At 55.0% G+C, this 16281-nt stretch overlaps 1 protein-coding gene across 1 annotated transcript in view; it reads left to right on the plus strand.

The window, feature by feature from the left end:
• LOC121276109 (dynactin subunit 1-like) overlaps positions 1–16281 on the plus strand; it is a gene marked incomplete at its 3' end in the record, with an annotated part of 249284 nt that overhangs the window by 179750 nt on the left and 53253 nt on the right. Inside the window, exons 16-20 of the mRNA XM_041184072.1 lie at positions 8620–8682; positions 9882–10031; positions 10638–10799; positions 12120–12251; positions 13475–13603. Coding sequence (XP_041040006.1) covers positions 8620–8682; positions 9882–10031; positions 10638–10799; positions 12120–12251; positions 13475–13603 — 636 coding nt within the window. The remainder of the gene's footprint in view (positions 1–8619; positions 8683–9881; positions 10032–10637; positions 10800–12119; positions 12252–13474; positions 13604–16281) is intronic.

Consider the following 16281-nt stretch of genomic DNA (forward strand, 5'->3'; position numbering starts at 1 on the left):
TTTGTACTCCAACCCCACTTGCGATAAATGCCAACCTGACATTTATGGACCAGGACACCCGGATCCCTCTGTAGCTCGGAGTTCTGCAATTTCTCCCCATTTAAGTATTATGCTGCTTTTCTATGCTTCCTGTCAAAGTGGACACCCTCAAGGCTTCCCACATTATACTTCATCTGGCAAATTTTTGCCCACTCACTTAACCTGTCTATATTTATTTGTATCCTCACAACTTGTATTCCGACCTATCTTTGTATCATCTGTAAACTTGGCTACAATACAGTTGGTCCCTTCATCCTTGTCATGAATATAAATTGTAAATAGCTGAGGCCTCAGCACTGATCCCTGTGGCATTTCACTAGTTGCAGTTTGCCATCCTAAAAATAACCCAGTTATGCCTATTCTCAGCTTCCCTTTAGTTAATCAGTCCTTTATCCATGCTCATTATCATCCCCAACACCATCTTCTGCAGTAACTTTTTATGTGGCACCTTTATCAGATGCCTTTTGGAAATCTGAAACACCCTGCTTGTTATGTTCTTAAATAAGTCCAATAAGTTTGTCCATTAAGCCCATGTGCACCAGTAGAAATGGCGTAAGATCTTAGAAGGGCCTCACAGTTGCCAGAGAGCTGGACACCAATGTGATCCAGGGTGAACACATCTGTACCACGTGTTTGCAGCTCGAGGAACTTCGGATTTATTAGTATGAGATGGAATAAAGACACTGATGGGAGTAGTCTATAGGCCCCCTAACAGTAGCTAGACTATAGGATGTGCCTGTTCATGGCTACCTCTGCCAATTTGATTTTCTCAACCTACACGAAGATTCAAGTCACCCATGATGAATGTACTGCCTTTTTCACACACCCTCATTATCTCCTGCTTCATTCTCTGCCCCTAGTTTCCTAGAACAATACGTTGTGAATCCAATCAGGGATCAGGCTATTTTGGATCTGGTAATGAGACAGGTTTAATAAATGATCTCAAAATAAAAGATTCCCAAGGAAACAGTGACCATAACGTGGTAGAGTTTAGCATTCAGTTTGAGAGTGAGAAACTTGGGTTGGAAACAACTGTGCTGAACTTAAATAAGGGTAATTACAAAGGAACGAGAGCAGAGTTGGCTGGAGGGGACTGGGAAAGGAGTTTAGCAGAAAAGACGGTTGATGAACAATGACAGACGTTTAAGAAAATAGCTCATGACTCACAACAAGGACACATCCCAGTGAGGAGGAAGGATTGTAGGAAGGGGATAAACAAACCATGGTTAACCAAGGAAGTTAAGGACAGTATGAAATTGAAAGAAAAAAACATACAATGAGGCAAAGATTAGGGGTAAACAAGAGGATTGGGAAAGTTTTAAAAACCAACAAAAGATGACCAAAAAATAATAAAGAGTGAGAAAATAAACTTTGATGGTAAACTAGCAAGTAATATAAAAACAGACAGTCAGAGCTTCTTTAAATATAGAAAAAGGAAGAGAGAGGCCACAGTGAACATAGGCCCCTTAGAGAATGAGGCTGGGAAATAATAATGGGGAACCAGGAAATGGCAGAGGAGATGAATAATACTTTGCATCAGTCTTCACGTTAGAAGACACTAATATCATTCCAAAAATACTAAATAATCAAGGGGCAAAAGGAGGGGGAGGAAATCAATACAATAATTATCACTAGAGAAAAAGTACTAGGGAAGCTAATGGGGCTAAAGGCTGATAAGTCCCCTGGACCTGATGGGTTGCATCCTAGGATATTAAAGGAAGTAGCTGCAGAGATAGAGGATGCACTGGTGGTAACCGTCCAAGAATCCTTAGATTCTGGAAAAGTCCCAGAGGATTGGAAAACTGCCAATGTAACACTCTTATTCAAAAAGAGAGGGAGATAAAAACAGGTAACTATAGGCCAGTTAGCTTAACATCTGTCATTGGGAAAATGTTATAAAGGATGTAATAGCAGAGCATTTAGATATACATAATCTAATCAAGCAGAGTTAGCATGGCTTCATGAAGGGGAAATCATGTCTGACAAATTTATTAGAATTCTTTGAGGAGGTAACAAGCAGGTGAGATAAAAGGGAACCAGTAGATGTTATATATTTGGATTCCAAAAGGTGTTTGATAAGGTACCGCACATAAGGCTACTTAATAAGATAAGAGCCCATGGTGTTGGGGGTAGTATATTAACATGGATAGAGGATTGGCCAACTAATAAAAGTTGGTATAAGGGGGGACATTTTTGGAATGGCAACCTGTAACTAGTGGAGTGCCATAGGGATCAGTGCTGGGGCCACAATTATTTACAATATATATTAATGACTCAGATGAGGGAAGTGAGTGTACAATCGCCAAGTTTGTGGATGACACAAAAATAGGTGGGAAGGCAAGTGGTGAGAAAGACACAAAGAGTCAACAGAGGGATATAGACAGCTTAAGTGAGTGGGCAAAAACTTGGCTCATGGAATATAATGTGGGAGAATGTGAGGTTCTGCACTTTGGCAGGAAGAATAGAGGAGCTGAATATTATTTAAATGGAGAAAGACTGCAGAAAGCTGCAGCACAGAGGGGATTTGGGGGTCCTCGTGGATGAATCACAAAAAGCTAACATACAAGTTCAGCAGGTAATAGGGAGGCAAATGGAATGTTGGCCTTTATTTCAAAGGGAATGGAGTATAAAATTAGGGAAGTCTTGCTAAAACTATACAAGGCACCAGTTAGACCACACCTAGAATACTGTGAACAGTTTTGTTCCCTTATCTAAGGAAAGATATACTGGCGTTGGAGGCAGTCCAGAGAAGGTTCACTAGGTTGATTCCAGGTATGGAGGGATTTTCTTATGAGGAGAGGTTGAGTAGGTTGGGCCTGTATTCATTGGAGTTTAGAAGAATGAGAGGCGACCTTATTGAAACTTATAAGATTCTTAGGGGGCTTGACAGGGTAGATGCTGAGAGGTTGTTTCCCCTTTTGGGAGAGTCTAGGACCAGAGGGCATAATCTCAGAGTAAGGGGTCACCCATTTAAAACAGAGATGAGGAGGAATTTCTTCTCTCAGATGGTGGTGAATCTGTGGAATTCTTCACCGCAGAGGACTGTAGAGGCTGGGTCGTTCAGTATATTCAAGGCTGAGATAGACAGATTTTTAATCAGTAAGGGAATCAAGGGTTATGGGGAAAAGGCAGGAAAGTGGAGTTGAGGATTATCAGATCAGCCATGATCTTATTGAACAGTGGAGCAGTCCAGGAGCAGATGGGCTGAATGGTCATATTGTCCATTTGAAGTTGTACATTACCTTCCTCACAGTTCACAATGCTTCCACATTTCATATCATCCTCAAACTTTGAAATTGTCCCTTGTACACCTGGGTCTAGATCACTGACCAATCTCCAGGTTTCTTCCTCTTTGTTCTCCAGCTGGGAAAGCCTCCTATAAGCCTGTCAAATCCTCTCATAAACTTCGTTTCAGTAGGAATTGTAAATTCAAGAGAGTATTCATATGGACATCTGAATTAGGAGCAGGAGTAGGCCACTCGACCCATCGAGTCTGCTCCACCTTTAAACAAAGTCATGGCTGATCTGATTGGAACCTCCCAGCGACTCCCTGATAACCTGCCACCCCCTTGCTTATCAAGAATCGATATTCGATCTGCCCTCTGATCCCGAAAATCAATCTGGTGAACCGTTGTTACTGATTCTTTAGGCTGTCTCTGCTTCCGCTGTGACCTTACCAAAGTCCCTGTACAGTTTCAGCGAGATTTCCTGATTGTTATAAATCAACCCCTTTGCAACTAAGGCCAACAAACCATTTGACTCCCACATTACTGACTGTACCTCAGGCTAACTTTCTGTGATTTGCCAAATCCTTCTCAACATCAACATTCAAGTGAAATGGGAATGGGATAGAGAATGAAATTGGATCAGGATTGGATCGGGATTGGACTGGGAATGGGGTTGGATGGGGCTTGGACTGGGAATGGGATTGGGATTGGATGGGGATTGGACTGGGAATGGGGTTGGATGGGGATTGGACTGGGAATGGGATGGGGATTGGACTGGGAATGGGGTTGGACTGGGAATGGGGTTGGATGGGATTTGGGATTGGATGGGGATTGGGATTGGATGGGGATTGGATGAGGATCGGGATTGGATGAGGATCGGGATTGAATCAGGATTGGACTGGGACTGAGATTGGACCGGGACTGGGACTGGACCGGGACTGGGATTGGGACTGGACTGGGATTGGGATTAGGACTGGACTGGGATGGGGATTGGGACTGGACTGGGACGGGGACTGGGACTGGACCGGGACTGGGATTGGGACTGGACTGGGATTGGGATTAGGACTGGACTGGGATGGGGATTGGGACTGGACTGGGACTGGGATTGGGACTGGACTGGGATTGGGATTGGGACTGGACTGGGATGGGGATTGGGACTGGACTGGGACTGGGATTGGGACTGGACTGGGATTGGGATTAGGACTGGACTGGGATGGGGATTGGGACTGGACTGGGACGGGGATTGGGACTGGACCGGGACTGGGATTGGGACTGGACTGGGATTGGGATTAGGACTGGACTGGGATGGGGATTGGGACTGGACTGGGACTGGGATTGGGACTGGACTGGGATTGGGATTAGGACTGGACTGGGATGGGGATTGGGACTGGACTGGGACGGGGATTGGGACTGGACCGGGACTGGGATTGGGACTGGACTGGGATTGGGATTAGGACTGGACTGGGATGCGGATTGGGACTGGACTGGGACTGGGATTGGGACTGGACTGGGATTGGGATTGGGACTGGACTGGGATGGGGATTGGGACTGGACTGGGACTGGGATTGGGACTGGACTGGGATTGGGATTGGGACTGGACTGGGATGGGGATTGGGACTGGACTGGGACTGGGATTGGGACTGGACTGGGATTGGGATTAGGACTGGACTGGGATGGGGATTGGGACTGGACTGGGATTGGGATTAGGACTGGACTGGGATGGGGATTGGGACTGGACTGGGATGGGGATTGGGACTGGACTGGGACTGGGATTGGGACTGGACTGGGATTGGGATTGGGACTGGACTGGGATGGGGATTGGGACTGGACTGGGACTGGGATTGGGACTGGACTGGGATTGGGATTAGGACTGGACTGGGATGGGGATTGGGACTGGACTGGGACGGGGATTGGGACTGGACCGGGACTGGGATTGGGACTGGACTGGGATTGGGATTAGGACTGGACTGGGATGGGGATTGGGACTGGACTGGGACTGGGATTGGGACTGGACTGGGATTGGGATTAGGACTGGACTGGGATGGGGATTGGGACTGGACTGGGACGGGGATTGGGACTGGACCGGGAGTGGGATTGGGACTGGACTGGGATTGGGATTAGGACTGGACTGGGATGGGGATTGGGACTGGACTGGGACTGGGATTGGGACTGGACTGGGATTGGGATTGGGACTGGACTGGGATGGGGATTGGGACTGGACTGGGACTGGGATTGGGACTGGACTGGGATTGGGATTAGGACTGGACTGGGATGGGGATTGGGACTGGACCGGGATGGGGATTGGGACTGGACTGGGATGGGGATTGGGACTGGACTGGGACGGGGATTGGGACTGGACTGGGATTGGGATTAGGACTGGACTGGGATTGGGATTAGGACTGGACTGGGATGGGGATTGGGACTGGACTGGGACTGGGATTGGGACTGGACTGGGATTGGGATTGGGACTGGACTGGGATGGGGATTGGGACTGGACTGGGACTGGGATTGGGACTGGACTGGGATTGGGATTAGGACTGGACTGGGATGGGGATTGGGACTGGACTGGGACGGGGATTGGGACTGGACCGGGACTGGGATTGGGACTGGACTGGGATTGGGATTAGGACTGGACTGGGATGGGGATTGGGACTGGACTGGGACTGGGATTGGGACTGGACTGGGATTGGGATTAGGACTGGACTGGGATGGGGATTGGGACTGGACTGGGACGGGGATTGGGACTGGACTGGGACGGGGATTGGGACTGGACCGGGACTGGGATTGGGACTGGACTGGGATTGGGATTAGGACTGGACTGGGATGGGGATTGGGACTGGACTGGGACTGGGATTGGGACTGGACTGGGATTGGGATTGGGACTGGACTGGGATGGGGATTGGGACTGGACTGGGACTGGGATTGGGACTGGACTGGGATTGGGATTAGGACTGGACTGGGATGGGGATTGGGACTGGACTGGGACTGGGATTGGGACTGGACTGGGATTGGGATTGGGACTGGACTGGGATGGGGATTGGGACTGGACTGGGACTGGGATTGGGACTGGACTGGGATTGGGATTAGGACTGGACTGGGATGGGGATTGGGACTGGACTGGGACGGGGATTGGGACTGGACCGGGACTGGGATTGGGACTGGACTGGGATTGGGATTAGGACTGGACTGGGATGGGGATTGGGACTGGACTGGGACTGGGATTGGGACTGGACTGGGATTGGGATTAGGACTGGACTGGGATGGGGATTGGGACTGGACTGGGACGGGGATTGGGACTGGACCGGGACTGGGATTGGGACTGGACTGGACTGGGATGGGGATTGGGACTGGACTGGGACTGGGATTGGGACTGGACTGGGATTGGGATTGGGACTGGACTGGGATGGGGATTGGGACTGGACTGGGACTGGGATTGGGACTGGACTGGGATTGGGATTAGGACTGGACTGGGATGGGGATTGGGACTGGACCGGGATGGGGATTGGGACTGGACTGGGATGGGGATTGGGACTGGACTGGGATTGGGATTGGGACTGGACTGGGATGGGGATTGGGACTGGACTGGGACTGGGATTGGGACTGGACTGGGATTGGGATTAGGACTGGACTGGGATGGGGATTGGGACTGGACTGGGACTGGGATTGGGACTGGACTGGGATTGGGATTGGGACTGGACTGGGATGGGGATTGGGACTGGACTGGGACTGGGATTGGGACTGGACTGGGATTGGGATTGGGACTGGACTGGGATGGGGATTGGGACTGGACTGGGATTGGGATTGGGACTGGACTGGGATGGGGATTGGGACTGGACTGGGACTGGGATTGGGACTGGACTGGGATGGGGATTGGGACTGGACTGGGACTGGGATTGGGACTGGACTGGGATTGGGATTAGGACTGGACTGGGATGGGGATTGGGACTGGACTGGGAATGGGATTGGGACTGGACTGGGATTGGGATTGGGACTGGACTGGGATTGGGATTGGGACTGGATTGGGATTGGGATTGGGACTGGACTGGGATGGGGATTGGGACTGGACTGGGATTGGGATTGGGACTGGACTGGGATGGGGATTGGGACTGGACTGGGATGGGGATTGGGACTGGACTGGGATGGGGATTGGGACTGGACCGGGATGGGGATTGGGACTGGACTGGGATTGGGATTGGGACTGGACTGGGATTGGGATTGGGACTGGACTGGGATGGGGATTGGGACTGGGATTGGGATTGGGACTGGACGGGGATTGGGATTGGGACTGGACGGGGATTGGGATTGGGACTGGACCGGGACTGGGATTGGGACTGGACTGGGATGGGGATTAGGACTGGACCGGGACGGGGATTGGGACTGGACTGGGATGGGGATTGGAACTGGACTGGGATTGGGATTGGGACTGGACTGGGATTGGGATTGGGACTGGACTGGGATGGGGATTGGGACTGGACTGGGATTGGACCGGGACGGGGATTGGGACTGGACCGGGACGGGGATTGGGACTGGACCGGGACGGGGATTGGGACTGGACTGGGATTGGGATTGGGACTGGACTGGGATTGGGATTGGGACTGGACTGGGATTGGGATTGGGATTGGGACTGGACTGGGATGGGGATTGGGACTGGACCGGGATGGGGATTGGGACTGGACTGGGATTGGGATTGGGACTGGACCGGGATGGGGATTGGGACTGGACTGGGATGGGGATTGGGACTGGGATGGGGATTGGGACTGGACTGGGATTGGGATTGGGACTGGACCGGGATGGGGATTGGGACTGGACTGGGATGGGGATTGGGACTGGACTGGGATTGGGATTGGGACTGGACTGGGATTGGGATTGGGACTGGACTGGGATTGGGATTGGGACTGGGATTGGGACTGGGACTGGGATTGGGACTGGACTGGGATTGGGACTGGACTGGGACTGGGATTGGGATTGGGATGGGGATTGGGACTGGACCGGGATGGGGATTGGGATTGGGACTGGACTGGGATTGGGATTGGGACTGGACCGGGATTGGGATTGGGACTGGACTGGGATGGGGATTGGGACTGGGACTGGGATTGGGATTGGGATTGGGATTGGGACTGGACCGGGATTGGGATTGGGACTGGACCGGGATGGGGATTGGGACTGGGACTGGGATTGGGATTGGGATTGGGATTGGGACTGGAACGGGATTGGGATTCGGACTGGACTGGGATTGGGATTGGGATTGGGACTGGACTGGGATTGGGATTGGGATTGGGACTGGACCGGGATGGGGATTGGGTCTGAGTCAGGAGTTGATGGTGTTTCTGACGGAGTGTGTTTGATGTCCCAGTTTACTCAGAGCGCTCTGGGCTGTATGGCAGTGGAAGTGGGGAGACTGCGATCCCTCCTACAGGTCAGTATCCTGGATTCCCGGCACAGATAAAACCCGGCACCTCGTTCAAACCCAACCCTCTGATCCCCAGACCCCTCGCCCGGACCCCCACCCGACCCCTCGCCCGGACCCCCACCCGACCCCTCGCCCGGACCCCCACCCGACCCCTCGCCCGGACCCCCACCCGACCCCTCAACCAGACCCCCACCCGACCCCTCAACCAGACCCCCACCCGACCCCTCGCCCGGACCCCCACCCGACCCCTCAACCAGACCCCCACCCGACCCCTCGCCCGGACCCCCACCCGACCCCTCGCCCGGACTCCCACCCGACCCCTCGCCCGGACCCCCACCCGACCCCTCGCCCGGACCCCCACCCGACCCCTCGCCCGGACCCCCACCCGACCCCTCGCCCGGACCCCCACCCGACCCCTCGCCCGGACCCCCACCCGGACCCCCACCCGACCCCTCGCCCGGACCCCCACCCGACCCCTCGCCCGGACCCCCACCCGACCCCTCACCCGGACCCCCACCCGACCCCTCACCCGGACCCCCACCCGACCCCTCAACCAGACTCCACCCGACCCCTCACCCGGACCCCCACCCGACCCCTCGCCCGGACCCCCACCCGACCCCTCGCCCGGACCCCCACCCGACCCCTCGCCCGGACCCCCACCCGACCCCTCGCCCGGACCCCCGCCCGGACCCCCACCCGACCCCTCGCCCGGACCCCCACCCGACCCCTCGCCCGGACCCCCACCCGACCCCTCGCCCAGACCCCCACCCGACCCCTCGCCCGGACCCCCACCCGACCCCTCAACCAGACTCCACCGGACCCCCACCCGACCCCTCACCCAGACTCCACCCGACCCCTCGCCCGGACCCCCACCCGACCCCTCACCCAGACTCCACCCGACCCCTCGCCCGGACCCCCACCCGACCCCTCGCCCGGACCCCCACCCGACCCCTCGCCCGGACCCCCACCCGACCCCTCGCCCGGACCCCCACCCGACCCCTCGCCCGGACCCCCACCCGACCCCTCGCCCGGACCCCCACCCGACCCCTCGCCCGGACCCCCACCCGACCCCTCACCCGGATTCCTCAATTAGACCCACCCCCCACCCGACCCCTCGCCCGAATCCCTCCCCCCTGAGCCTGTCACCTGGATTGCTCAGTCTGACCTCTCTGTGTCTGTCTCTCTCTCTCTCTCCCTCTCCCCAGCCGGGACATGAAGCTGCTGACATCGCCATTCTCCTGAAGGATCTCAGCACCTCGTGCAGTGATATCCGGCAGTTCTGTAAGAAGGTTCGGAGACGAATGCCCGGGACTGATGCTCCTGGAATTCCGGCAGCGCTGTCGTTCGGATCACAGGCAACTATTCTCTCTGTCTTTACTGTGCGGCGCTGTCATGTTTCACTGTGTGAGCCACTTAAACTAGTCAGCCTAGGCCAAAGGCAGGAGGTGAAAGTGTGCTCAGTGTGTATGGGAGTGCTGTGTGTCTGCAGAGTTTAGTGTGCTCAGTGTGTATGGGAGTGCTGTGTGTCTGCAGAGTTTAGTGTGCTCAGTGTGTATGGGAGTGCTGTGTGTGTGCAGAGTTCAGTGTGCTCAGTGTGTATGGGAGTGCTGTGTGTGTGCAGAGTTCAGTGTGCTCAGTGTGTATGGGAGTGCTGTGTGTCTGCAGAGTTTAGTGTGCTCAGTGTGTATGGGAGTGCTGTGTGTCTGCAGAGTTTAGTGTGCTCAGTGTGTATGGGAGTGCTGTGTGTCTGCAGAGTTTAGTGTGCTCAGTGTGTATGGGAGTGCTGTGTGTATGCAGAGTTCAGTGTGCTCAGTGTGTATGGGAGTGCTGTGTGTGTGCAGAGTTTAGAGGGAAGGTTGTTCCCAGATAGGCTAGGATCGGAAGACAGTAGCAGCAATGTGAGCTCCGAGGGGTGACGGATTTGCATGTGAGATCAGGATGAACCTGTGGTTTCTGTGTAGGTATCAGACACGCTGTTGGATTGCAGAAAGCACTTGACCCGTGTGGTGGCTGTGCTGCAGGAGATGGCAGCTGCGGGAATCCAACTCGTTGCCCCACTGCCGGAGAATGAAGGACTGGTACCCCGGAAACTGGAGGACATGGCATTTAAAGCTACAGAGCAGGTAATCACCCCAATACCAGAGTTTTTTATCCACGGAATTCGCTGCCCATCCCTAATTGCCCTTGAACTGAGTGGCTGGGCCATTTCAGAGGGCAGTTAGAGTCACCCACATTGCTGTGGGTCTGGAGTCACCTGTAGGCCAGACCAGCGGATTTCCAGATGGGTTTATACAGCAATCGTTCCACAACAACAGGGACTGAAAACAGCTGTTTAATTCCGGAATTCAAATCCCACTAGCTGCTGAGCTGGGATTTGAATCCACAATCCCAGAGCATTAACCTGGGCCTCTGGGTTACTGGCCCAGTGACATTCACACTACCCCCACCGTCTCCCCCGAATCTAAACGAAGATCGACCTCCCCAGAACCCAAACCTCAATTCACCCTGTGACTCTCCCTTCCCCGGACTCGATCTTCCCCTCCATCCCATTCCCCATCTGGCCCCCTCCATCCAACTCTCCTTCCCCAGTCAATTTTGATTTAACCAAAATGCCATTTTTTTATTCATTCTTGGGATGTGAGTGTCACTGGCTGGGCTGACATTTATTGCCCATCCCTAGTTGCCCTTGAGAAGGTGGTGGTGAGCTGCCTTCTTGAGCCGCTGCAGTCCATGTGGTGTAGGTACACCCACAGTGCTGTTAGGGAGGGAGTTCCAGGATTTTGACCCAGTGACAGTGAAGGAATGGTGATATATTTCCAAGTCAGGATGGTGAGTGATTGGAGGGGAACTTCCAGGTGGTGGTGTTCCCATCTATCTGCTGCCCTTGTCCTTCTAGATGGTAGTGGTCGTGGGTTTGGAAGGTGCTGCTGAAGGAGCCTTGGTGAATTCCTGCAGTGCATCTTGTAGACGGTACACACACTGCTGTTACCGTGTGTCAGTGGTGACCCGCTAGTCCAATTCAGTTTCTGGTCAATGGTAACCCCCAGGATGTTGCTAGTGGGGGATTCAGTGATGGTAATGCCATTGAACGTCAAGGTGCGATGGTTAGATTCTCTCTTCACAGAATGACAGAATTGTTATGGTGCAGGGAGGTGGCCGATTCAGTCCTGCACCAGCTCTCTGAAGGGGCAATTCACCGAGTGCCATTCTCCAGCCTCTCCCTGTAACCCTTCATATCCTTCCTTCTCAACTGAAGCTGCAGCTGACCTACCTTCCTGAACTGCTGTAGGTTATCAGTCCATGAGCTACCTGTTTCACAATGCTATTGAATACAATCCTATCCCATATTTGGGAATGTGCAAAGGCAGCTTTATTCTGAATCTTGTTTTATTGTTGACCATTTCCTTAGTGCAGTTTTCTAGTGTTTATTCATTGGTTTCCAGGTATACGGAGCACAGGCCACAAGTCCATATGAATGTCTTCGTCAGTCGTGCACAGTGATCATCGTCACCATGAACAAGATGGCCACAGCAATGCAGGAGGGAGAGTACGATTCAGAGAAGGCATTGATGAAGGTAAGGAGGACCCAGGAGGCAGCTTCTGTGTCTATTTGTTTGTGGTGGAGGGGTGTTTCCTCCCCCTCATCCCCAGTCACCTCCCTCCATCTTCCCCGCCACCCCCTCCTCCCCCTCCATGCTCCCCCCCACCCCCTGCACCCGCTACCCCCTCCCCAGTCTCACCCTCATCCCCCATCCACACTACCCTCAGCACTCACCAAATCACAGAGGGCAGAAGAGGCCCTTCAGCCCATTGAGTCTGCACTGACACGTGAGAAACACCTGACCTACCTCCCTAATCCCATTTACTAGCACTTGGCCCATAGCCTTGAATGTTATGACATGCCAAGTGCTCATCCAGGTACTTTTTAAAGGATGTGAGGCAACCCGCCTCCACCACCCTCCCAGGCAGCGCATTCCAGACCGTCACCACCCTCTGGGTAAAAACGTTTTTCCTCACATCCCCCCTAAACCTCCTGCCCCTCACCTTGAACTTATGCCTCCTTGTGACTGACCCTTCAACTAAGGGGAACAGCTGCTCCCTATCCACCCTGTCCATGCCCCTCATAATCTTGTACACATCGATCAGGTCGCCCCTCAGTCTTCTCTGCTCCAACGAAAACAACCCAAGTCTATCCAACCTCTCTTCATAACTTCAATGTTTCATCCCAGGCAACATCCTGGTGAATCTCCTCTGCACCCCCTCCAGTGCAATCACATCCTTCCTATAATGTGGCGACCAGAACTGCACACAGTACTCCAACTGTGGCCTCACCAAGGTTCTATACAACTCCAACATGACCTCCCTACTTTTGTAATCTATGCCTCGATTGATAAGGACAAGTATCCCATATTCCTTTTTCACCACCCCACTAACATGCCCCTCCACCTTCAGAGATCTATGGACACACACACCAAGGTCCCTTTGTTCCTCAGAACTTCCTAGTGTCATGTTGTTCACTGAATACTTCCTTGTCAAATTACTCCTTCCAAAGTGTATCACCTCACACTTTTCAGGGTTAAATGCCATCTGCCACTTATCTGCCCATTTGACCATCCCGTCTATATCTTCCTGTAGCCCAAGACACTCAACCTCAGTGTTAACCACCCGGCCAATCTTTGTGTCACCCGCACCTGCTCCCCCACCTTCGCCTCCCTCCACCCACACTCTGACTCGCCACCTGTTTGTGCTTTGAAAGGTGTTTTGCTCTATGACCTTTAACCCTTGACCTTGTGTCCAGTTGCCTCCTCCAGTTGAGCTGCGAGCTGCTGCTCTCCGGGCTGAGATCACAGACGCGGAGGGACTGGGTCTAAAACTGGAGGATCGTGAAACTGTCATCAAAGAGCTGAAGAAATCCCTGAAGATCAAGGTGAGATGGGGGCAAGACTGGGGGGTGCAGCAGCTGGGGGCATTGTGTGGGTCATATGGAGCGTTATTGAGGGGACGAGGTGGAGTGGGTCTGGGAAGGTTGGGAGTGAAAGGAGTTGAGGGAACGGAGCTGAAGGGAGGGAGTGGAAGTTGTGTGGAGGGAGGGCAGGTTGTGACATATGGAGCGTAGAGAGAGACTGAGGGCAAAGAAGGGATGGAGTGGGAGGGAATGGAGAAGAGAAGAGGTATGAGCGATGAGAGGAGAGACGAGGGGAGGGGTAACAAGTGAGGGGACAGGAAGATGGGATGAGGCAGGGTGAGGGCGAATGGGATGAGCGAGGAGAAAGGGTTAGGCAGCACGTGGTATTGATGGACGTGGAGAGGGAAATCAGTGGTGAGGGACTGGGGTGATGAGGGGAGGGGTGATGAGGTGTCAAGGGGAAGGGAGGAGGTGATGAGGCGGTGATGAAGGCTGAGGGGCAGGGGATGGAGGGAAATGAGACATGAGGGGAGGAGGAATGAGAGGGCTGAGGAGAGGGTGATGTGTGCAGCAGAGGAGAGGGGGTGATGAGGTGAGGGGAGTGGGTGATGAGGTGAGGGGAGTGGGTGATGAGGTGAGGGGAGTGGGTGATGAGTGAGGGGAGGGTGATGAGTTGAGGATCATGAGGAGTGAGGGGCAGGGGATGATGAGGGGTGATGGTGATGAGGGGGAAGGGTGATGTGGAGGTGAGGGTGATGAGCTGCAGAGGGAAGTGGGGATGAGGGTGATGAGGTGCAGAGGGGGTGAGGGTGGTGTGAAGATGAGGGTGATGGAGTGGGGGTGCGGAGGAAGTGGTGAGGGTGCTGGGTGGGGGGTACGGGGTAGGGGGGTGCGGTGTAGGGGGTGGGGGTGAGGGGTACAGGGTGGGTGTACGGGATAGTACAGGTTGGGGGCTACAGGGTGAGGGGGTACTGGGTGGATTGTCTAGGGGTGGGGGAGCGGGTACGGGGAGGGTTGACTCGAGGCGGGTGAGCAGGTACGGGGTGGGTTGTCTCGGGGTGAGATGAGCGGGTAAGGATGGGTTGTCTCGGAGTGAGGTGAGCGGGTATGGGGTGGGTTGTCTAGGGGTGGGTGAGGGGGTCGAGGGTGGGTTGTCTCAGGGTGGGTGAGCGGGTACGGGGAGTGTTGTCTGAGGGTGGGTGAGCGGGTACGGGGTGGGTTGTCACGGGATGGGTGAGCGGATAAGGGGTGGGTTGTCTTGGGGTGGGTGAGGGGGTAAGGGCTGGGTTGTCTCGGTGGGTGAGGGGGTATGGGGTGGGTTGTCTTGGGGTGGGTGAGAGGATAAGGGGTGGGTTGTCTCGGGGTGGGTGAGGGGGTAAGGGGTGGGTTGTCTTGGAGTGGGTGAGGGGGTACGGGGTGGGTGAGCGGGTAAGGGGTGGGTTGTCTCGGGGTGAGGTGAGCGGGTACGGGGGGGTTGTCTCGGGGTGGGTGAGCGGGTACGGGAAGGGTTGTCTCGGGGTGGGTGAGTGGGTACGGGGTGGGTGAAGGGTTAAGGGGTGGGCTGTCTCGGGGTGGGTGAGAGGATAAGGGGTGGGTTGTCTCGGGGTGGGTGAGGGGGTAAGGGGTGGGTTGTCTCGGGGTGTGTGAGGGGTTACAGGGTGGGTTGTCTCGGGGTGGGTGAGGTGAAAGGGGTGGGTTGTCTCGGCGTGATGTGAGCACGTAAGGGGTGGGTTGTCTCGTGGTGAGTGAGGGGGTACGGGGTGGGTTATCTCAGGGTGGGTGAGGGGGTAAGGGGTAGGTTGTCTCGGGGTGAGGTGAGCGGGTAAGGGGTGGATTGTCTCGGGGTGGGTGAGGGGGTATGGGGTGGGTTGTCTCGGGGCGGGTGAGGGAGTACGGGGTGGGTTGTCTCGGCGTGAGGTGAGCAGGTAAGGGGTGGGTTGTCTCGGGGTGGGTGAGCGGGTATGGGGTGGGTTGTCTCGGAGTGGGTAAGGGGTGGGTTGTCTCGGGGTGGGTGAGGGGGTAAGGGGTAGGTTGTCTCAGGGTGAGGTGAGCGGGTAAGACGTGGGTTGGTGAGGGTATACGGGGTGGGTTGTCTCGGGGTGGGTGAGGAGGTAAGGGGTGGGTTGTCTCAGAGTGGGTGAGGGGATAAAGGGTGGGTAAGGGGGTAAGGGGTAGGGTGTCTCGGGGTGAGGTGAGCGGGTAAGGGGTAGGTTGTCTCGGGGTGAGGTGAGCGGGTAAGGGGTGGGTTGTCTCGGGGTGGGTGAGCGGGTAAGGGGTGGGTTGTCTCGGGGTGGGTGAGGGGGTAAGGGGTGGGTTGTCTCGGGGCGGGTGAGGGAGTACGGGGTGGGTTGTCTCGGCGTGAGGTGAGCAGGTAAGGGGTGGGTTGTCTCGGGGTGGGCGAGCGGGTAAGGGGTGGGTTGTCTCGGAGTGGGTAAGGGGTGGGTTGTCTCGGGGTGAGTGAGGGGGTACGGAGTGGGTTGTCTCGGGGTGAGTGAGTGGGTACGGAGTGGGTTGTCTCGGGGTGGGTGAGGAGGTAAGGGGTGGGTTGTCTCAGGGTGGGTGAGGGGATAAAGGGTGGGTGAGGGGGTAAGGGGTAGGGTGTCTCGGGGTGAGGTGAGCGGGTAAGGGGTAGGTTGTCTCGGGGTGAGGTGAGCGGGTAAGGGGTGGGTTGTCTCGGGGTGGGTGAGCGGGTAAGGGGT

The sequence above is a fragment of the Carcharodon carcharias genome, chromosome 1 (genome assembly GCF_017639515.1).
Source record: "Carcharodon carcharias isolate sCarCar2 chromosome 1, sCarCar2.pri, whole genome shotgun sequence".
Lineage (NCBI taxonomy): Eukaryota > Metazoa > Chordata > Chondrichthyes > Lamniformes > Lamnidae > Carcharodon > Carcharodon carcharias.